This window comes from Paramormyrops kingsleyae, chromosome 9 (assembly GCF_048594095.1).
Source record: "Paramormyrops kingsleyae isolate MSU_618 chromosome 9, PKINGS_0.4, whole genome shotgun sequence".
Classification (NCBI taxonomy): domain Eukaryota; kingdom Metazoa; phylum Chordata; class Actinopteri; order Osteoglossiformes; family Mormyridae; genus Paramormyrops; species Paramormyrops kingsleyae.
In genome coordinates, this window is record NC_132805.1 from 7,375,420 (window position 1) to 7,398,541 (window position 23,122).

The 23,122-nt window shown below is 42.3% G+C and overlaps 2 protein-coding genes across 3 annotated transcripts; both read right to left on the minus strand.

Moving 5' to 3' along the window:
- Positions 1–2,578: 2,578 nt before the first annotated feature.
- prdm13 (PR domain containing 13) lies at positions 2,579–9,674 on the minus strand. The gene is made up of 4 exons (XM_023813130.2): positions 8,480–9,674; positions 6,835–6,966; positions 6,622–6,742; positions 2,579–4,758 (listed from the first exon to the last, which is right to left on the minus strand). The coding sequence occupies exons 1-4, from the start codon at positions 8,612–8,614 to the stop codon at positions 3,293–3,295; spliced, it is 1,854 nt and encodes a 617-aa protein (XP_023668898.2). The 5' UTR covers positions 8,615–9,674; the 3' UTR covers positions 2,579–3,292.
- Positions 9,675–16,979: 7,305 nt separating this feature from the next.
- On the minus strand, positions 16,980–22,463 carry LOC111844492 (desmin). 2 transcript variants are annotated; one of them, XM_023813004.2, is made up of 11 exons: positions 22,163–22,463; positions 20,562–20,718; positions 20,065–20,214; positions 19,188–19,307; positions 19,009–19,104; positions 18,792–18,926; positions 18,474–18,584; positions 18,145–18,255; positions 17,863–17,987; positions 17,540–17,692; positions 16,980–17,259 (listed from the first exon to the last, which is right to left on the minus strand). In XM_023813004.2, exons 1-11 carry the CDS (start codon positions 22,384–22,386, stop codon positions 17,256–17,258), a joined length of 1,386 nt encoding a protein of 461 aa, XP_023668772.1. In that variant the 5' UTR covers positions 22,387–22,463; the 3' UTR covers positions 16,980–17,255. The 2 variants fall into 2 exon arrangements, with proteins under 2 accessions (XP_023668772.1, XP_023668771.1); XM_023813003.2 differs by having other exon boundaries at positions 16,980–17,264.
- Positions 22,464–23,122: the final 659 nt, after the last annotated feature.

Here is a 23,122-nt window from a genome sequence, read left to right on the forward strand (position 1 = left end):
AATAACTGGAGCACGCCCCCCCCTCCCCCATTTGTGGTACAAGATGGTGTGACTGCAATGGTTCAGTCAGCTCTGCGGTTACAGGTACAGGCGTTGGCTCGTGCCGCGAGTAAGCCTATAAGCATGTGTGTACACACTCCTTTCTGTTTAATGTTTCGGTCCAGCCTCTCATAGTCAGATATGTCAAGACTGGTGGTCCTTCTACATTTTTCCACATGCACTCTGCATATATGACATGGAGTGCATACATAAATATATCACCGTTGCAGTCAGTCTGAGACTTACGAGGATGCATGTTCATTATGGGAACTGTTCTGGCCCTTGTTACACATTAGTTTTTCAGGACAGTGGGCTGATGTTGTTTGTTTGTTTGATTGTTCATTTGTGATGTAAAAGCCATAATGGTGGTACATTTTAATAATAGAATAATGGGTGTGCGGAGGTTTGATCGACTTCCAGGCTGAAGTTCTGGCTGACTATGGCCTGAATGTATCTGATTGATTACACGGCTGGTAGGACAGGATGGTTCCAAATGCATGTTGGGTCTAAGATGGGGTAGGAGAGAGTTTCTGGACCCATTATCCTCCATAAAGGCCTTGAGCCGACCCTGCAGCCAAACTTACTCATAAAACGCAGACTCTATTTGCTCACATGCTCTGATTCCCATACACACACCTAGAATTTACAGAGGGGAGCGGTCCAAAGTAAGAGTTGCAGAGTACATAAATTTAAATTTTTGGAAATCAGGGGCCGCTATGAAGTACTGAGCCCCCTGACCCCCCTAGTTCACAGGCACTTTCGCCATTGTGAATCAGTTTGTACCACGTACAGGGTAATGTATACTTGCACATTTTCATGTTACAACATGAAATTCTGCCCGGTTATCTCGGTTAATAAGGCAGTCAGTACTGGTAGCGAGTGATACAGGCACGGAGGCGTGGACACCACTCAGAACGGATCTTGCCGCCTTTTGTCTAATCCTTATAAATAAACGCTAATTATAACCAAGATTCGGTCCCACATTCAGCGATGGTGACGCTTGACAGCGTACTTCGGCTGGATTTCGTGGGAGGAAACCATTTTTACAATCAAGAAAATTATGGATGATTGGATGTCCTACGTGAAGAGACGCATTTTATAATGAACAAACAGACCGCGTATAAAAATCATCTGCGTTGGACCCAGATCACATTTATATTTGATATCGCTCAGTTTATAATTAAATACATGCAGCACCCTCCTTTAGTCGCGAAGGAAAAATACGTTTCTATTTTACTTTTTAAAATATCGTGAATTTTAATTGCATCTAAATAATTTAAAGATTTTATATAAAAACATTTTTTTCTGTTGTTTCGTGTAGTTGGCTAGGCTGTGTTCCAATGGCATCTCTCCGGAAAACAAGACTTAAAAGTTTTCCTATTGTCTGGTCCTCCTTATCTTTCCTCTCCCGACTAAAAGGTCCCCGTCCACAATACCCTGCCGCCATAAATTTGATGTCCGGCGGTTTGCTGACGGAGAGCAAGACTCAGCCTGACCTTGACAGGTTTATGGTCGCCTGATTGGTGGCAGGAAGAAGCGATTGGATTACAGTGTCACACAGCCCACCAGTTGAAAGTCCAGCCAACAAGAATATTTATCTTATTATTAACCTATTGTAACTAAATTGGGCTTCGGGTCGACAAGTGAATGTACTACAATGTTATAAAGTTTGTCATAAATATCTATGTATAATTTAATAAGCTATTTACCTTCAGTTTTACACCATCATCATTATTATCATTATTATTACCGGTTTAATATCCACTGCTGCAGAAATCCTCCAGCAGTTTTGCTTATATCTGTAATCGCAGCTTCTCGTCCTCACATAGCAGAATTTGTGGTTTTGTTTCTCTGGATTTTATCAGACGATCAAGCTGAACACCGTCAATCTCACTCTGAATAGCGGCCGGTCTACCTGTCAGTGTCCCGTGTGTGTTTTAATGACTACCTGCCCACTTTGGCGACGATTTACTGCGGATATACTGTAGAGTTCACAACTGAAGCATTTCGTCTGGTCGTGATAACATCACGAGAGGAAGCCGAAATACCTGCCGAAGTGCCGCGCGCCCTAAAGATAAGGTGCGCGGAGAAGACAGGAAAAGCGGCGGCGTCAACAGCACCTGCACTTAAATAGTGAGGATTACGTAGTCACACGAAACCAACTCAGAATTCAGACAAAACTATAGGCCTATATCTGTTACTCCTCTGCGCTTACTAACACTGTCCAGTTTTTCAAGTAAACAATGCATTTCTATGATTTCTTTTTGTATTGACTAAACACAATCCGTAGTAAAAAAAAAAATTAAAAAAGGTCATTAATTTATTATTGTAAAAGTCGGAGATCACATCTTTGACGATTTAAAAATTAAAGTTATATTTATTTAAGAAGCAATTACAAGGATGGAGGAAGAATTTGATATACAAATGTCGGTTCTTAAAGAAACGTATGTCATCTCATTAAACAGCAATTAATTGTATAATACATTTTAAACTGTAGTCTCACTTTTTAAATGACACTTTTCATTGATCCTATATTAGAGTTGATTTCAACGTTGACAGTAGAGCGGTGGTGGTCGCACGGCGATTGTGCCATCAAAATAAAATTAAATTTAAAAAAAAACAGAATTAATTCTTTTTACAGGAAAGTGCAAAACGTTGATACATCAGGGCATTATTTTAATAATTATCGTTTGAAACAGATTGACTTCACCTCAAAAACAATGCTACAATATCAGTATAATTTAAAAGGCGCACTCTTTCATCAGGTTAAAGAAAATATTTATTCATTTATAGGTTTAAACGTTTTCAGCGTTTGTCTGCGGGTTAAAGTGCAGCCGGTAACCTTCCATGATCCCTCATGATACTGATTTACTGTATTAAATATTTCGGGGAGAAATGTTTAGGGAAAACATTTAGTGTATATATGAGAACTTTTAAAGAGTAGCTGGTGTAAAATATCTAGCTTTCTACGTACAATTTATCAAGTCCTGTCAACGCATTCTTCAGTGACCGTGCAGAAGCTAATATGTCGACTTGGGGAAACTGCAAACACGATTGAAGAAAACAATTATATCTTTTAATCAGTGGTAATTTCCTTTAGTTCTCTGCATGAAATTAGCCGCCCGATGTTTTTTTTATTATTATTATTTTGTCATATAGTGTATTTAAAAGATAAATAAAAGGAAATCTATACAAGTATAAATCATATAAGATCACAGTATTTTGTCTTTTCTCTGTATGACTGTACAGTTCTCTAATGGTCGTTATTTTTGCCTGATTCTGGCTCGCTTTGATCATCAGTAAAGCACACATCAACGTCGCTGTCATTGTCACTCTTTTGTTCCTGTTCCTGAAACATGTCTTCCGCTTTGTCCTCAGTTTTTTTAATCGTTTGCCCGGGGTGCCTCGATTTGACGTGCCTTTCCAGATCTCGCCGACGAACAAGCACCTTCCCGCAGAAATCACACCTGTACGGGGTGTTGCCCTCCGCGTGCAGACGGATGTGCTTGTTGAGGTTGCTGGGGTCGCCGAATGGTCGGAAACAGACCTTGCATTTCAGTGGTTTGTAGCCTGTGTGAGTCCTCATGTGGATCTTCAGGCCGTATTTCCGAGAATACAGCTTACCGCAGTAAAGACAGAGGTGACCCTTTTTGGGTTTCCCCGGACCGGGGGTCGAGGCGGGCGTGGGGTCCAGTCTCCCTCGGTTCTTTTCAGCAGCGATTTCCGACAGTTGCTGCGTGTGCATGGCAATCTCCCTGTCGATGTTAGTGATGGAGCTCAGGTCGGGGTTAAGAGACGGAGCGCCGAAGTACGACACGGACTCGGGGTATTTGAGAAGATTGCTGAAGTGAAATTTGAGCGGATAGTACGGGGAGCTGTACAGCAACTCTCCGTTGTATACGGTGAATGGCATTAAGGGGATGTTACAGTCTGCGCTGTAGGGCTTGGTGCCGTCAAACTGGGGGAGGGAAAATCGTTCAAAATGAAAGCCGGGGGACATCTGTGAGTAACGTGAAGGGGAGAGCCCGGTGTGCAGGCGACTGTCCACGTGCTTGAAGGCAGAGGATTCCTCAAAGTGAGGTAGCAAGGGAAAGCCCCGCATGGCATTAGTACACTGTGCTACCGGCGATGCTGAGTCTATTGGATGGACGCACTTGGAAGGTTGGCTGCTTGACAAAGGTTCGGAAAGGGAGCGGGGGGACTTGTTTACTAAAAGTTTACCGAAGCCCAGACCATTGGTCTTCACGTTGGGCTCTTCTCGTAACACCTCTGCGGGCGTAATCTTAGCCAGCCCGGCGGGCTTGAATGCGGAGCGCACACCTGGATGAAATCCCATGTTCATCGACGACGATGCTGCGCGAAGTCCGAAGAGGTGTCCGTGGCCCCTCGTCGAGGGCACGCTCATATCCAGGGCCCTGTCCTGCTCTTCCACGCTCGTTTTCTTTGCTACCGCACTCCTGTTTGCAAACGGGGAGGAAGACACGTTGCGCTTGGCGGCCTCTGAGCTGGCGATGCTATGGCTGCTGCTGGGCGAGGCCGATGCGTTGGGAAGGTCCCCAGATTTAGGGGACTTGTTGTAGTTCTCCGAGTTTCTGCCGTGCTCGTTGTTTATAAAGCCCCGCCCGTTGCTCACAGCGCAGTGGAAGTGAACGTGTGCTTTAAGTGTGTTGGGGTATTTAAATATTCTCCAGCAGTACCAGCAGATATAACGTTCTTCGCCTGTAACAAAACAGAGAAAACAATAATAAACATTATACCGGTTCATTAGCTTTTGTCTTTATGTTTTATGGTAATTGCTTACTAATGTATATTGTATTGGCTATCAGTCATTATATCACCGAAATAACAATGATTATTGTATTACACCCCCTCCAGTTTGATCTGGCGTGACGCCGGTTAACATGACAATAATAATTTAGATGTAAAGATTTTGTAATCTTTATGCGGCTGTCGTTTATGATTGCCCTAAAAAGAGCAAACGCCAGGCCAATCTGGCGCCCAGAACCAATAGGTTGAATGGGGGCTATCTCTGCGTGCTTTCCCGTGGAAGTGACAGCAGCTGTTGCTTGAAATCGGGAGACGCGGGGGACAATGCGTGTGCCCATCTGTTGGCGCGGAAGAATAGTAAGCGTATGTCAAGGAGCGCGGCGCATTGGCCCGCGGAGCAACGCACACGGCGCTCCCTCGCAAATCAGGGCAATATACGTCCACATAAAAGTTAGCATTCATTACACAACAATACCTTGTGTAGCCAGCTAATTTACCGTATAGCACCTTTTTGAATTTATTTGGTTTTGAATACATGAATATTAAGGACTTGACATTAGTTAACCCTTTCCCCTGGAATTATTATTAGCAGCCGCAGTAATTATTAGAACAGTGATTTTTTTATTTATTTAGCTGACTCTTCGAATATTTTGATCTCTCGAATTATCACATGCGTTTTATTATAGTTACATGTCTTAATTAATTTACACAAAATACCGTTATATTTGCTTACACACGCCTAGTAAATATTCATCTATATTTAGACGAGGGCATATTCCTTTTCGGGACAAAATGGATACACTTTATTGCTGCATATAAAAATTGAATATATATATATTAATATATATATATATTTCTGATATTTCTCGTTATGATGCCTGTGAAACTACGAAAGGCTGAGCGGATTTGTGGTTGTCGCCTATAGATGTGCGTACGTCACTGACACAGACATATCCCCGAAATATCATTCATATAAAATGTATGTGTCCTGTTTGCCAGTGTCTTAACTTTACCGTTTCGAGTAATAGTACCAAAAATTATGTTGGAGCTATTGCTATAGAATTATTGTGAAAAATTAATAAAACATATTATAGAGAAAAAGAGAGGAGAACGGATGTATGCATGTATTAATTTTGTTCGATAAAAATTAACATATATTTGTTTTATTCGTTTAATTTAAATATTTTTATTTAATATTTGTAGCATTGAACCAGCACATATTTCAAAACATGTATTAGCCTATATTAACGACTGGAAATGTGAACGACAAATTAAGACGAGATACTAGTAAATGATTTCCAGTTTCCTTACTTGCTAAATAGTTCCACGTTAAGTGCATTCTTCTTGTCCACGAGAATGTTGGGTCCAGTCCTTGATTAAGTAGAATAATACGCAATTGACATATTTGCGCAAGTAAGTTTAAAAAGGGAATTAATCGAACATTTCTAAATATCGTCGGCAAATGAAAATTATATAGGCCTACTGTTTACAATCCGTTTTCATTTATAATACGCCGCAAGATATTATACGCAATAAACCATAGTATGATTTATATGTATAATTAGCCCACTTGTTGAGAGTAGTAAACGATCTAATCGTCAATTTAAAAACAATTCATACGATCCTCGCGTAGCCCAAGGTTTAAAAACCACTTTCTCTGGGATCAGGAGGACTCAAAAACCAGGTGTTGGTGCAAAATCAAGCACTTGCCTGACTATATAGGTTTAACACGCAATCGCATTTTCTAGCATGCAAAATCAGTGCTCATTTTTGGAAGATTAGACCTCTTTAAATTATCTGTATGATTTCGCCTACCTTTTTCGTCATGGGTAGGTGTAGCAGTTGTTGGCACATCGAACCACTGGGCCAGGCTGTTGGAGTACCACACGCTGAGCTCCTCGCCGGGGTGAACATCTCTCAGCACCCGGTAAAATATCTGTAAAAAGACGGTCATTTCGCTGTCAGCTTCGTGGAAAAGTGTCATTCCTTGCCAAAGAGGTCAACTGAGGTTTCGGAGTAAAAATGTACCTGTCCCCCCGGTGAATCCGAGACAGCCTCGAGGTTCTGCTCCTGGGCATTTCTTGCGGCCCGAATTAACCCAATCCAGTCTGCACCCGCGCACCCTGATTCGTCCACGAAATCCCCTCTCAGTAAACGTATCTATAAAATAGATATAAATATAAAAATAAATGAAGAGTGCAAGAAAAACGTATTTATTCGTTTAAAGGGTTTGAAATAATGTGTGGATTTACAAACATTCATTTGACAATTCATGAAATTACTGAGCGCAATACAGAAAAGTTTCTCCGATTATCGAAAATGTGTATCGTTGATGGATATTGCTAATACTGGTAAGTATTCACTCTTAGTTGCACTTTTCAAAATGATTTGTATTTTTACATATTGTTCTCTTTTCAATGATAAATTTCGATTTTAAATTAGCCTACTGAAATTCAACGTTAAAATTAAGTTTTATATCCCTCTTCATTTTATTTGAGTAATAAAGTAAATCAACTCTTTCTGAAATAATTCCGCAGTTCCTTTTATTTGTTCCCCTAAATGGCGTAGTTATTTATTTTTATTCGGTGAAACGACATATAATTGAGTTAATACGAGAAACGAATTTGATGAGTGTCAAAGCGTCTCTAAACCGTTCAAGCAAATTAAAAATTAAAGCGTGACATTTGACACGGCAAATGCACCTGATGATCGCTTCAAGCCCCGGGGGTGACATTCAGCGCTATTAATCAGGGACGTGAAGCGGGTATAGAGGAGGTGCACAGCTCCCAGATTCCTCTAGGAACAACAACTAAATACATCATATAATCGAAAAAAATAAGCACAAGTTATATTGTACTATTTTAATGTCTTAATGCGAAACTACGAGGACTCTGCTTTACTTAGTTGTGTAGTGTTTCTGGATATTCTGCTTTATAATCATGCCGGCGGTTGCATATCCTGGATTTTCACAAGTTGTTTTTTGTTTTCAAATGAAATAGTTCATCGGAATAATAAGCGAAGTAGGTTGTGGATTTTAAAGAGAAGGAGCATGAAATGTTGCTATCGACTCAATCTTTCCTATTAGGGCGGTTAACTGAAGGCGCAGACTGACAAGTTGTCTCACTAATATAGCTCAATTATTTCTAACCTGACAGCACGCACCAATTAATAACTGAACGCAAAATGACTCGTGACAGGTCTGTTTTACGGTTAAAAACAATTCGTAAGATTTTCCCGCTTAATTGTTGATCGATACAATTTATTTTAATATTTTGCAAAAACTTATTTTTTGCTGTACATAAATGCTCAATGACTCCACCCAAAGAGTTCTATCCATCGGAAAAATGGTGTACTTCAGATAATAATAATAATAATAATAATAATAATAATAATAATGAAGAAGAAGAAGAAGAAGAATACACCTGATTTTAACAAGGTTTTGTATGTTTTAATTATTACTGAAGTTGAAATGGAACCGGTCAAATGAATAATAGAAATAATTGAAAAAATGTTTTATTTAATGAATAAACTTTCTGACCCAAAGTTTTTCTAAAATATTTCATTTCGGAGAACTTTGATGACATTTAAAAATTACATTTTACAGCGCGACCCAGGCTGTTTAGAAGTAACCAAATAAAAAGGAGTTTTTGCAGTGGACATAAAGTTTTCGTACCTTCTTCTTGTGGCCTTGGTCCTTACGGTCCGACATGTGCTTCCCGAGCTTGAAGGCGCCCGGCACCGGCCCTATCCGCAGGCCCGCCGGGATGCTGCAGTCTGCAAACACGCTGGAAACCCGGGTCGCTTGCATGGCTGGCTCAGCGTGCACTGGGATCAGAACCGGGAAGATCAAGCAGGAACTGATTGAGCCGAGCTCAGCCAAGAATATGAGGACGGGCAAATCTCCGCCCGCGAAGTGACGCGGTGGCGTATGTGATCCTGCTTTTCAAACAGAACAGCAAGGTATTCCTCAGTTCATTAATTCACGAGGGCGAGCCGTACGGTGAGAGAGTTGGCTCTTTTAGCAGCTGTGAAGAACCCTCGGAGCGGGTCACATGGAGACTTTCCCTCACCCTGGCGCATAATGAACTGCTCCAAACGGACAGGAGACAATGGGCCGGTCGACCTTCCCATCCCCAAAATCCAATTTGTCAAGGGCAGAGAAAAGAGAGGAGAGAATCAAAGGTCTGGGGCGCACATTAATCCTCAGCATGAACCTTTGTTCCAGAGACAGTTCCGATATTTTAAGTGACAAATCCACTGTATAATTTCTCCATAAATTCTCCCTCTTTTTATTGTCCCTATACAAACCAGTTTTTGGAAATCAGTGACTACTTTAAGTCTACTTGGCTGCATCCTTTTAGCCCTAATATACTTCAAAGCTCTTTATTCCCTTTCCTTGGTTGTATTGTATGACTTTGACTCACAAAGAGCCGGGAATGTTTGGAAGACTTGTTAACTTCTATTGACTCCCGGCGTGTGCCTGGCTGAAATCGGGCAGGTACTCAACGGGAGAACCACCAGAAAAATAGCAACAGCGTTCAAAATAACCACCATCATTTCATTTCACACTTCTGGTTTTCTTGTCACGAGCTCACGGCTTCAAGATGGTGTCATTCAGCGCGTTCTTAGCACAGCGCCGATCTTAGAACCTGTGTGACCGATGCTCTTTAAAACTTTAAGAATTTCAGTAAATGCGATTTTCATTTTGACAAAAAACACATTCGATACAGTTTTAGGTCAAGTGATATTCATAGATATTTACAAGCAATATGTTTCGCCAATACTAACTTTTAACGCTATAAATATTATAAATATTAACTCGATTTTGCATATGCCGGCACCGGTATTTTGTATAGTGTCGGATTATTTTTAATTATATCAGTTTTGTTTGCCTGTCGTGATGAAGTACTTAAACTTACATTTTTACTGCTCAAAATTATATGCTGTAGTATTGTGTGCTAATATTACAGTACTGTAATTATAAGAATATATAATGCCGGCATGTATTGTAAGTATATTCATCCTGCTATTATCAGGCTAGTTTACTGTTCCATGCAACGTCTGTCCGTTTACTTAATTACCAACTGCCTTAATTCATCCGTTACATTTTATCTCACTTTATACTGGGAGAAAGTGTGAACGTGAAAGCTGGATGTTTCAAACTTGGGGAATGGATTTACCCGTGGATTTGTGACGCGGGTTATAAAACTATGTATGACCCCTTTGGTCATCCATCTGAAAGCCACAACAGAGGACGGAGAAAAACACAAAATTGTGGGCGATAAATTCAAACCATGAACATGTCCTGGTAACCCCTGCCCTAGAGACTCCGAGAAGAACGCTGAGCTGTTATTGGAGGCGGTAAGGCGAACCGTGCCCTGTGCAAAGGTACCCCACTGCTCCATTCTAGGAGCGCTGCATTTCCCCGCTTAATGAGTCAATGAGCGTGAACGACACGCGAACAATTTTATCAATAGGTGCTTGTAAAGGCCGGCTGTGCGGAGGGTTATTTATTAATGTTGCCATTTGTGACTGGTTCCCATCCGCCCGAGAATAGCAAGTCCAGCCTCCCAAGCGCTCACACCAGCCAGCCGATTCTTATTCTTATCCTGTGGCTCAAAGTTGAAGTTCTCCAAGTGAAATAAATTCTTAACAAAAGAGAGAAGGAAGACATTCCCCTTTATAGTTGCCTCAGTCCGAAAAGCAGGGGTGCAACCCAACTAATGCGCGCAATGGCGCACAGGGCAGAGTCAAAGGCTGGGTGTTAAAAGTGAACGCAGTGTTCGGAACCAATGGGATGGAAAATTAAATGAAATTAAATAGCTTGAAGGACGGCTTTGTCCCCCTTTAAAAAGACACATTAATTACATGGTCGCCGCTTTATTTAAGAACAATATTGTGGTCTCAATCAAAACATTCCACCACTCTTTTAATGGACTTCCCCGCTCTTGAGAAAAGCTTCATTGAAGTATCTAACATGGAGCTGAAACTTTCAGAGGAGTCATTTCACCTCTTGGAGCCGAAGCATCGAGCGGTCAGGGCTTGGCTTTACAATCTGGGCTTAATGCGGGTTTTGATTTAACAGGTTGCCACATAGTGAGTCTTAAACGCAGAGGAACAACCGGTCTGTAAAGCAGCACAGTTGCACGTTCCAAAGTCTCACCGGGGATCCTATTCAGAGCGCCAAAAAGCCCAGGAGCGTCAAAGATTCAACACCTTCTGTGTCTGCCACAATGTGTGTAAAAAGCCACCGAGGTCCAGGGAAAACAAACTCTATTATATATATAGGCTACTAACCAAAGCTTATTAAAACTTATTAAGACCGACGTTTTAAACTTTCAGTTACACCACCTACAATTTTTATGCGTGTAAAAATCAATACACAGAATTTACCGAATATACTAATTTAAAAAGACAGCATCTGGTTATGTATTTTAAGACGAAAGACCAAAGACTACATATATTACTGGGTATACTGATCAATGTGTTAAAAACATTCGCAATGCTGCCCTTTCTTGGATCGTACAAGTCCCGCATCGGTAGATATAAGAATCTCAAACTGCGAAATAAAACGCGTAAACTGGTAAGGCGCATGTTTCTAAATGCGGGAAAGCGCTGTGCCCATAAAGCGTAGACCAGCTGCAGCGCGGAAAGCGCGCGCGGGTGGGACATTACTGGCTCCTTTCAATAGTAATTGTGCTTGTATGGGAGTCCCACCAGATGACATGATTGGGATTTTAACCCAGACTAATATTCAAAATCGCATTAGAATGTGGCAGTATAAGTGGCAACTGATTCGGTGCTGTTCATGCGTGCTCTCATTTTTAAATGCGCCCCTCGGAAAATGGGCGCTCCGTTTCAGTATTCAAAGTCTGAACAAAGTTAGCTTTGCCTTTTGAACTGAATTTCCCTAACTTTAACTCACTTGTTTCGGTTGAAAAAGCTGGGATAAAGGGCAGTAAGCTCGTCTGAATTGAAATGTTTCGGTGTACCTTATAAATTCATACCTTTTTTCACTCGAGCGCTTCAGAATGAGCCCTGGGTCTATTCGATTCTCTCTGCTGTCGAGCGCATTTAGCGTGGACTCCATTTGTGAAGTTCATTTCTAGGCAAATGCATTCCGGGAGGGCTTCACATGAATGGCGCTCTGTGTCAGCCGGCCCTAATTGGTATTAAAGCACTTAAACCATATGCATAGAATGGCGGAAGTTCTCAGGTTTCACAGTACACAACGTCGGGATGCTCTAACTTTAACCCAGTCCATTATGGGAAATTACTCCACAGCATCGACTCAGTACGAATATGTGTATTTATATGTATATAATATTTATTACTTACTACCTCAGTATAAAAATAATAGAAATATTACTATAACCATATCACGAATAATTATGGCAACACATTATTGCAGTTTATTTAGCATTTGTTAATGTGTACAGAATATTATATTTAGAACATTTATGTGTTTTTATATATATTTTGAATATACACACATTGCATTTAATAAATTATGTAAATGCAGTACTACTATATTTGTTGGAATTTGCTGAGCTACTGCGATTTGTTCCTGTCGTGTGTGAACTCAAAACAATTAAGACACATTACGTATGTCATGAAAAGTCATGAAGTAGGTGAGATGGAAACGCGGTTCTTGCATGTGCGCTGTTGCACGTGCGTATTATTTTATGCATATTTTGTATTTTGAGGGGCATATTCTGTTTTTATATTGATATGTAACTAATAACAAACCAACTAATCAAAATGTTTCACAGCTACGCAATTATACTGATTTGGTTTTAAGCTTCTATATTATTGTTGTTGTTGTTATCATCATCATCATTATTGGTATAGTACTATAGCAGCAGGAGTATAGTACTATTTGTCTATTAATTTGTTCGTTTGATTACTTGTCGGTTTGCATATAGAATTGTTTTAAAAGTCGGCCTCGGTTAATGCAAACTCATATAAATTTGGTTAATTGCTTTTAGAACATTGACTGCTGTCTAACGTAACAATATCATTATTTTAGAAAATCATATTTCTGAAACGGCATACAGTTTGAAGCTATTACCAAGTCAAATATTTTAAAGCATTTCTATTCCTACCAAATAAACTCGGTGCATTTACAGCAAAATAAATGTTCTCTTTCTAAACTGAATTTCCTGTATATAGGTGCTGCATTGTTTCGATATTTAGTTCTTATTTTTTTATTATATAAGCATATATATTGTGAACATGTTTACGACAAAATATATTTCCATTACCTTTAAAACTACCAGTTTTATTTAATGTCATCTGGTTTATTCGATTTCGTTCGATCCTTGCAGGTTTTTTGGTCTTTGTTTTCTGTTTAATTTGGTTCATCGTAATTATGTGAATTTAATATTTTTGTTCTACAGGGATGAATCTCAATATGTGATTTATCAGACACACAAACATCTCCATCTGAGTTCCATGTCCCTTTTGTCATGTTCGGTTAGTAATGTTTTATTTAGTAGATTATAGAGTAGCAGAAAATCCATCTTTCTATTTGTGGTTTTACTGGTACTTGGTCACATGTGTATAACGAAGAAGGTGAACGTCAGGCTGGGTTGCGGACATTGATGCGGACAGGACCCTGGATAGCTCCCGGTATCTGCGGGAAAAGGCCGCTTGGGTCGCGGCTCCTCTAATTAAATTGATAACTTACGGTCCGTGCAGCATATAATAACATTAAATCTTAATTCTATTCTAGGACATGGAAAGACACGACGTTCTTGAAGGTCAGCAGCAAATTGAAATAACTGCAAAGCAAAGATATTAATCAGTGCTCATCACCGGCGCCTTCTCATTCGAGAAACGGACTGTCAGCTCTAAGATTAATGATCCAGTTTTAGTAAGTGTCGGGTGGAATGAGCTTTTAGAAATGACGACCAATAAATTCGGAGACTATCAACTAGAACCTCCTCTTATCTGCTCTCAGTGAACTAACCTTCTTTCCGTTTCTTGATTCATTTGGGCGATTTTGTGATGATACTGTACAGATTTCTTCGATTCCTATTTGTCTGTTTGTTTGTTTATTTGCGTTCTAATAAAGAAAATGTTTTATTCTCTTCAATAGCTTATATGACAAAATTAAATCCGAAATACGATGCAATAATCCCATCAATAAAAATTGTTAATAGTCCCGTATTTAGAAAAAAAAATGGGGAGTCAGTATTGTTAAAATGGGACCCCTGAGAGAATGGGACGCTTAAACTTTGCAGTTAATGTATGTATTTAGTAATACTTTATTTTCTCTTCTATGTAATGCTCACGGGGGATTGATGTATTTAGTATGGTATCAAGTTGGGACACTGAGATGATTCGGTAAATTTGTCCAGCAAGCAAATTTTCAGAAAGTGTCTCATTTTAGCAGTATTCACCCTTTATGCAACATTGCAAATATAGTCCAGCATTTCCCTAAGACATGAGCGCGCATCTCTACCGGTAACTCAACGGGATTTGGTGAAATCATTCCGTTTAAGTTAACTAATTCTTACATTCGCAGTTTGCTTCGGTACAGTAGTCCAGTGGTATTCAGTAATAAAAATCATCTAGGCATTCCTAATTAATTCGCTATATTTAAGATATATTATCAAACGAATTAGCCTACTCATATCTAAAGGAAAATATTAAGTGGTGCTTGTATGTGACGCAGGCTTCTTGTAATACCTGTATGGCCACCCAGTTTACATGTCTCGCTTGGGACTGTAATACGTAAAGGATTCTCTCCAGGCGACACACACACGTTGCCCAAACAAACACGGCCTAGATCATTAATGTCTTTCTTTCTGTTTCCGCAAGCGGCACAAACGCACGAGACCGCATTTACATGTAAACTGTCGGCCTGTCATCAGGAGACGCCTAACGCGGTCTAACTAACCGGGCGCCTATGCCTTACATGTACTCATGGTCTTTCATTAAGCATTAGAGAGCTGTCTGACTGAATTTTCTGTTGGAATGTATAAGAAGGATATTGGGAACAAATAGCAGAAAATGGCAAATGGAAAACATAACAAAACAGAAAAATATTTTTAAAAAATCATTTCAACAATTTTACTCTTTCTAATAACATTTAAAGTGCAAATTATAAAGAAAATGGGTAATATTGTAACTTATTTGTAATTACTGCCACTGATTGATGTCTGCTCTCTGTCCTGTACACGCTGACAGAGAAAAGGGAACCATCCTGGTACAGTTTTGTTTTCAACAACATTAATGTGCCTCCAGTGGTTCATTTTCGTACCTTAAACTAGACTAAAAGGTACATTTACCTACAGCCAAAGGGTACCATTGACAGACAGACTCTTGAGGGTACAGCCCTAGTGACAGGTAACTGTGCCCTCAAAGGTACAAATTGGTACTTTATCTCATGACAGTGCAGGGCTGGACTGGGATCAAAAATTGGCCCTGGACTTTGGGATCCCCCACAGATTTTGCTGATGAGGCAGTGGGGGGGGGGGGGGGTTGTGTTTCCTTGCCCAAACACCCACTGGTCCCTGTCCAGTACTCCAGAAGGCCATTCCAGCCTTAGTCCTGTTTCTCCTTCCAGCCTCCTATTGCGTGCAGGGTCACTGAAGATGGGGTCCAGCCCTCCCCCTCCATAACCTGCTGGAACCTTCGAGGCAGCTGTTAACCGCAGGGCCCCCCCCCCAGTACCGGCCACTTCCCTGCTCACTGTCACTGCAGGTTAGCCTACTGCTCATCACATCGAACTGGCAGTATGGCTACTTAGCAAGAAAAAAGTTCAGTCATTGATGGGATTTTCACTTGAACTGCCAGATGCATTCAAACAAACAAACAAACAACAACCTCAACCTGTGTATTTTGTGTAGTAAAGGGGAGCTTCGTGCCTGGGTATGTGTGCAGGCTGAGGGTCAGGTGCCTGTGGCGGCACAGGGAGGTGTGTCGTGCTTGGCACACCTGCGGCCTGCTCCCCAGGCCTCCTCAGCCCCATCCTCCCAGGACCCCACTCACCCGGCATGGCTGCTTCATGGGGACGCCTCCACGGCCTGTTGCCACGGTTACCATCCGGCGGGACGGAGCTGCTGCTGACGGAGCGCTTTTTGCTTGAGCGGATGATCCAGTGCAGATTAGTGCAGGTGATGCAGGATGGGGGTGGGGGGGGGGGGGGGGTGCTCTCCAGCCTATGGGGACCTCCCTCTATGCCGGGCCGCCCCACCGGAGCACCGACGCCGGCTGGCATTTGGCGGGAAATCCACTCGGCCCCCAGGAGCAGCAGACGGAGAGGTGAGATTGGGATGCAACGGGGACACAGAACAACAGTTTCACGTAGATTCTGGGCGCCTGAGACACTGAAGCGCCTCCAGCTGGGGGCCTCAGGTGTTTCTCGCACCTCACCCTCCAGTACCTCAGGCCCGAACGGACCAACAGCACGTGCAGCACAGAGACTGGGGCCTCGGCGTCCTCCATGATGTGACTGAGTACTGCTGCAAGGACCGTTTGCACACTGAACTGTCTCCATGTTAGAAGTGATGAGCAGAAGAATCATTGTGTGCAGTGGAGAATCACTACAGTCAGTCCCATGTGAGCTTTGGCACTAGGGAGTCAGTAGGGAGTCAGAGTCATTTCCATTTATGTATATGAGGATGACAGTATATGGTCCAAAAATGAAAGGAAATTAATACAGTCATGCGACAGAATGTAAGAGGATGGCTGTAATAGTCATGTAATGTACTGTGCAAAATCTTAGGCAGTCAAAGAACGTGATCCTTAAATAATATTTCTGCTAGTGTAAAATTATGATTTTCTATCTGTTAAAGTGTGTCAGGTTAGCTGAGTGTGTCAGCTTTTCAAAACATAATTGGGGAACAGAACTAATTCTCGCTATTTTATTGTTTTACTGTTAACTTGCATATATGTTCTAATGTAAATGTGTTTTTTGTCCAGAAGAAATATACATTTACTATGCAGATATATTGCTCTGAGCATTTTCTTTGACTGGCTACAACTTTTGCACAGCGCTGTATGTGTGTATTGTTTAGAATGATATACTTATGATGAAGCGTGTCATTCCTGTGTAGATACTGAAGCGGGGGAGCAGTGATGATTTTACATGGCTTATACATCAAAGGAGATCTAAGGGGTGTAAACCAGCACATTCCTGGGAAAAGAGGAGATGAAGACCGGCATACATGCAATCTGCTCAAAACTTTATTTGTTTCAGGAAGTTAAGCGTAAGACATGTGCCTGTTAATCTGAGAAAAGCGGTACAGGGTCTATGAGTTGGACAGTAGCTGCTTGGCACATGTGTCCTGCTGGGTCTGTGCTGAGGGTTGGGGTGTCAGCGGTGAGCTCAGGCGCGGCCGTGAACATGGCAACCCTACTCCTCCTCGCTGTCGTCAGCCGCCCCGGAAATGGTGATGGTCCGCTCCTGCATGTCGCTCTGCATCGAGTCGTCTTCTGTCTTAACTGTTCTGAGTGGAGATAGAGCCAGTTGTAAAATGCCTACTTTGCTGGGGCAATTCGGGATTTTATAAGGTTCATACAGAGGGGCCAAGCTTATCATTAACCAATGATACACAGGGGAGGGGGCAGTCTGGCAGCCAATCAGCTTTCAGTTTCAGTGAATTTTCACATAAAACCTTTGAGTCAGACCTTGGCAGTGAAGTGACATTCCGTTACATCGTAATAACAGAGTCTGCCTCCATCCCATCATGGTCCCCCCCTGCATTTACAAGGCTGACTTTACCTGATGAGCATGGTCTTTCTCTCCGTCATCTCCACCGCCTGCTCTTTGGAGTAAGAAGCGCTGGCTTCCTGATAGCCCAGCCCTCTTCCCATGACCAGGGACATGCCCTGCACCATTCCGCTCAGCCGGGAGTCCTCCCCTTCGATCAGCTTCCTGCAAAGAAACGCCGCAGGTTCAGCACAGTCGCTCCCTTTGCCATGTGCTTGGGGCCTTTGCAGACTGTTCACACACACAAAAAGCTATATAACACACTCAAGGAAAGAGGAAAACCCGAGGAGCGTAATATGGTCCCTTTAAAGCGATATCTATCTCCGGAAATGTACCTGTAGGTGGTGATTTCAATCTCGAGAGCCATTTTCATGTTGAGCAGATCCTGGTATTCACGGAGGTGTAATGCTATCTTCTCCTTAGTTGATTTCAGCTCCATCTGCAGACTCTCAATTCTTGCCTGTTAAATGACCAGGAGCAGCAGTTTGATTTGGTGTGAAAAAACCTTATCTTTGTAGCAAGCAGATAAACCGCTCATGAACAAAAATGCATCGCTGCTTAAGGAATCCTGCTAAACCAGCACGACTTTGCGGACCGCTGTGATAGCATCCCATCACCTGCAGCTCCTCCAGCTCCTTCCGGTGTCTCTCCTGCGCCTCCCGGATCTGCGCCTCCAGGGCATCTCGCTTGGACTTCAGGGTCTCCAAGTCGCGGTCTTTGCTCTGAATCTGCAGAAACAGTCCAACTGGGGGTTAAAACGTGTTTAGACTGATTAAATAGTGCTCCTTAGCACAGCTATGGTTCATTAGCCTGCTGCAGTCTTATACTCAGAATTTTTCAGCATTTGCTTAAGTTCCTGTCATTTAGTGGGCACTCTTTGGAAGGCTTCAGTGGTAAAAATCATAATAGTTATAAAATAATAAAGATTCACGTTAAATTAACATACATCTTTCTTTGCTCCCGCTATTTCCTGCCTGGTGTTCCGCACGGTGTCCACATGCCTCGTGGATGCTTGGCTTAGGTCATCAAATTTTGTTTTGTACCAGGTGTCCATTTCCTAAAAAAGGAAAAATTATATACACAGCTTAGGAATGGGAATCGAGCATGAGGCATTTGCCGGAGGGACATTTAGGTGCCATATTAGGAAATTTTCAAACATCAGCCACATTATGATACAAAGATATTTACAATCCATTATAGTGAATTTTGAGATCTGGTCTGCGGGCAATCAAGCGATTTCTGGCTGTAATGTGATTTTATTCACCTGCAAGCTCTTGGCTGCCATATCATCATACTGCTGTTGAATTTGCTTGAGTGCTGCGGTGAGATCCGGAAGGGTGAATCCGACCTCAACTATGGCGCTAATGCCATATATCTGTTTCATCAGCTCCTCGATTTCCTGAACGTAAACAAACGTGCATCGTGTACCTCTCCAGTAATAACACTCCTTAATAAAACCATAAAACTCGACGCCCATTCACCTCCTTGTGAACCCTCTGCAGAAATTCAAGTTCGACCTCCAGGTTTTCCAGTTGTTTCTCCAGGGCAATGCGGGAGGAGGTGGCCGTGTCGACATCCTGGCGGTCACAAGGCGATGTTAAGTTATAGAAGCGTTTGTATCGCAGGAGTTTAGCGCTATCCGGTCGCGTTTACTCTTTACCGGGCGGAAAGCTTCGATTTCCAGCTCAGCCTTTTTTCTCAGCTCCACCACTTCCTCGTATTTCAGTTTTAGCGCCTGAAGCTCCCCGGCCACAGCCTCTTTCTGGACAATAGCCATGTCCTGAAGACACAAAAGAACAAGTTAAGAGCTGGAGTTGGTGTCACTGTCCCTATAGGCAGCCACCGGAAAACCATTAAATCGCCTATTGAGGTTTACGTGGCAAATTTTCACCACGAGAGAAGCAGTCTGCACTCTCAGAAAAAAATATTGTACCTTTGCTTGTCACTGGGGCTGTACCCTTGTAATTGTACCTTTTAAGGTACAGAAATGGACATTAATGTACCATCAATTAATGTTCCTCAGAGTCCATTTCTGTACCTTAAAAGCTACAATTACGTTCAGCTAAGGGTACAATTGGCAGCTCCTTGATGGTACAGCCCCAGTGACAAGCAAAGATACAAATTTTTACCCTTTTTTTCTGAGAGAGTGGAGATGGACGGATGGATGGTCTAGATCAGGGTTTCTCAACCCGGTCCTCGGGGACCACCAGACGGTCCACGTTTTTGCTCTCTCCCAATTCCCTGCCAATTGGGAGAGAGCAAAAACGTGGACCGCCTGGTGGTCCCCGAGGACTGGGTTGAGAAACCTTGGTCTAGATACTTCTATATGGGTTGTCTTATAAATAAGTGTATTTATAAATTAGACTTACTGACAAAATAAATCTTCAGTCACTCGCACGCGACAAGTATAGGCCTGATTTTACCACCGATTGACATTCATCGTAATGAGTAGAAATGTTGTCCTGTTCTGAATTTCAGTATCAGTGAAGAAAGAGCTGAAATCGATAGTGCTGTCCCCAGCTGTCCAAATGTCTTACCCGATGCATTTTCATCTGATCTGCCGTTCTCTGCATCTCCTTCAGCTGCTCCTCATACAGCTTGCGCAGTCCGGTTGGCTTCACGACCCGGTTCTGTAGACTTTCAATCTCCGTCTCCAGCAGACGGTTCTGCTGCTCCAGGGACCGAACCTTTTTTTTTTTTTTTTTTAAAGAAACGGAAACCCAGGATAATGAGGACTTTGTGAAATGTCCTCTTAACTCACTGTAAGCATGAGTCATCTTCAGATGGTGTACCTGAGTAATGGCATTTTGTGCCTCTGGGAATCAGGATCAAACAGGTTTTGTGGAAAGGCCTTAATTAACAATATCTATTAAAGCCTTAAGATGGTAATAGGTAATTAAACCGGCTTTCAGACAATTTCCAGCACATTTAAAGCATAAATGTAAACCAAGTGTACCCGGGACCCAAACACGGTGTTTTAATATTTGTTTTTGGGCTGTCCAGTCCACCAGACCGATGTTTAGTGCAGCCTTGCCTTCTCTATGTAGAGAGCCAGTCTGTCATTGAGCACGACCATCTCCTGGCGCTCACTGCTGCGCGTGCTGAGGAACTGCTGGTTCTCGGCTGCAGCCACCTCCAGGTCTAGGGCCGGCGCGGTTCCGACCCCCATGCAGATCGCGCCCATGCCTGAGCTGCAACGGCACTGCGTGTTACGCTTTACGTGTTGTGACAGGTAAAATAAAACCTGGGATTCAAAAAATGTAGTTATAGTGAATATTGTATTTACGCCACCGTCTCTTTAAGAAATAAATGACCTGCCGTTCTGACTTTACGTCGTTGCATTTCAAATTGAGCCTATTTAAAGTTACGTATCTTAGTCTATGTGATAATCGTAGTCACAATTACAATTTATTCCAAAGAAATATTATCACCAAGTGAAACCTAAATTTGCATTAAATGCTCGTGTTGGAGAAGCGGACGGTCCCACAAATATCAAATAACGGAGTTGTCGTTTGGTCTCGATTGTGTCCGTTTATCTACATAGAATTTTATTGCAATTGGTCACCTAAAGCAGAGCTTTCAGTTTAGTGAGATCAATCCTTTCCCTCAAACTTTTGATATTGTTCTTCTTATTGGATGTGTTATTTTACCGATTCACCCACCCATTGGTTGTCGATTTTATTTTTTTTCTGAGATTCTGTGTGTGTTAGGCTACATGAACAAGATAGGGAAAATGTCTAAATAATTTAAATCATCACATTACAAAGCCAATGTGACTTCAGGAATAAACCAGAACAACTGTGATTTGTTACAAATGAAACCCTAACATCTTTTAATGTATAATACAAATAATGTGGTTTCCACTTAATGAAATTGAAATTGATAATATAAAAAACAGAGTAACTCAGATTCCAAATTGGAACTAAAGCTGTCGATGAGTATATACTTTTTACTAATATTTAACTACTGTTGTTTCATTTATGCTACTGAAATTGGTTTGTTGTATATCCGCGCCACCATACTCATGATGAGCGTTAGATTACTACGTTAATTTGCGCCTGTTAAATGCGATTCTGTTACTTTTATTTGTGTAATGTATACCTTTGTTATGTAGGCTTACTGGTTTATCTTTTTAAAGAGTTATTTTTTTAATATGAGTGGTAATATTTTTCCTAAAGACATTCAGATGCCGTGGATTTTAGATTTGTTGGCCCCGTAGTGTTTCATTGTATTTAAACTTTACTAATCTTCTTTTCTTTCCTGGTGCTACAGGATCTGGATGTACCGAATGGTAGATGTTCGTTTATTCATTTCATTTGTTAAATTTGGATAGTCCGTTTAATAGTTTAAATTCAAATAGTTACTCGCATATTGATAAATGGATTTTAAAACATGTATTATTTATTCACCATTATTATTATCTAGCCTATTTATTTTTTACCGACCTAACAATCATTAAAGCTGCGCCAGTCAGGAGAATTAAGACTCCTGCGACGTTCACGGACGACCTTCGGGGTCCTAGATAGGCCAACCTTGCACCCCTCATTAAGGAGCCAAGAAAACAGGTGCTTTCTTTATCCAGGGTGCTGCGAACTGGCTGTGAGGGCGGAGCCTACATGACTGGGCGGAGCCTACCTGACTGGGCGGAGCCTGATGGAGCTAGAGAAGGTTCTCTTGCCCACAGCCTGGGCTCTCAGGCTGGCTGAAGCAGCGCGGGTGAAGCTGGGGGAGCGCTGGCGAGTGTCCCGGCGAGTGTCCCGGCGGGTGGGGGACGGGCTGGATACGCGCACCTCATAGGAGGCGCCGGTATCCTCAAAGTGCCGGCGGTAGGAAGAGATCCGCTCTGGGCTGTGGCTCATCGTGACTCCGGGGGGCTGCTTCGGGCTTCCTCTGGGTGGAGAGTTCTTCGCGTCTGAGGGTCTGTGCTGCCCTCCCCTACGGCACGACCCGCTCTTATAACCCTGCTCCAGCCGGCCCGCCTCATGAGTCTGCACCTGCAGAATGTCGAACCTCCACACAAACCAGAGCCTGACCTGCCCTCAGTCATCTGACGGGGGCCCGTGAAGAGCAGGGAGGGGGGAGGAAGGGGAGGGGGGTTCCGAGAAAAAGAATTGTGATACTTTATTGAATGTACCCCCCAATATTTAATTTGGATTCATTGATCCCTAAATAAATAGCACTTTTTATTTAAATTATGTTATTTAAATTATATTAAATTGTGGCCCACCGATATTAAACTCTCCTATGCACACAGACATGGTTTTAGGAGCTACGGGTTTAGCGTCCCTGAAGCAGTTGGGGTTAAGGGCTTTGCTCAGGGACCCAACGGTGACATTAGCTTAATGACCCTGGGATTCGAAGCAGTGACCATCTGAGCAGAGGCACGGTGTCCTAAGCTGCTGATCCGCACGCCATTCCCAAAGGAGGAGGAGCAGAGGGACATCATGGGGTTAGGAGACCCGGGAGCAGAGGAGAAGAGGGGAACGGTAGAAAAGTGGAGAGCAGGAAGACCAGAGAGCACAGGACATCTCCATGATGCCCAGAAACACAGGAACCTCCAGACAGACACGATTTCTGCTTAGAGTTAATGCTCTG

What these genes read in the sequence shown, in the direction of transcription:
- prdm13 (XM_023813130.2), bottom strand. Translation starts at nt 8,614, where the DNA reads ATGCAAGCGACCCGGGTTTCCAGCGTGTTTGCAGACTGCAGCATCCCG. An exon ending in CGGATTCACCGGGGGGACAG is followed by an intron (nt 6,743 to 6,834) that starts GTACATTTTTAC and finishes GTCTTTTTACAG; the next exon opens with ATATTTTACCGGGTGCTGAG. An exon ending in ACCTACCCATGACGAAAAAG is followed by an intron (nt 4,759 to 6,621) that starts GTAGGCGAAATC and finishes GTTTTGTTACAG; the next exon opens with GCGAAGAACGTTATATCTGC.
- LOC111844492 (XM_023813003.2), bottom strand. Translation starts at nt 22,386, where the DNA reads ATGAGCCACAGCCCAGAGCGGATCTCTTCCTACCGCCGGCACTTTGAG. An exon ending in ATCAGGCTCCGCCCAGTCAG is followed by an intron (nt 20,719 to 22,162) that starts GTAGGCTCCGCC and finishes GTGCCGTTGCAG; the next exon opens with CTCAGGCATGGGCGCGATCT. An exon ending in AGAAAGACCATGCTCATCAG is followed by an intron (nt 17,265 to 17,539) that starts GTAAAGTCAGCC and finishes ATCTCCACTCAG; the next exon opens with AACAGTTAAGACAGAAGACG.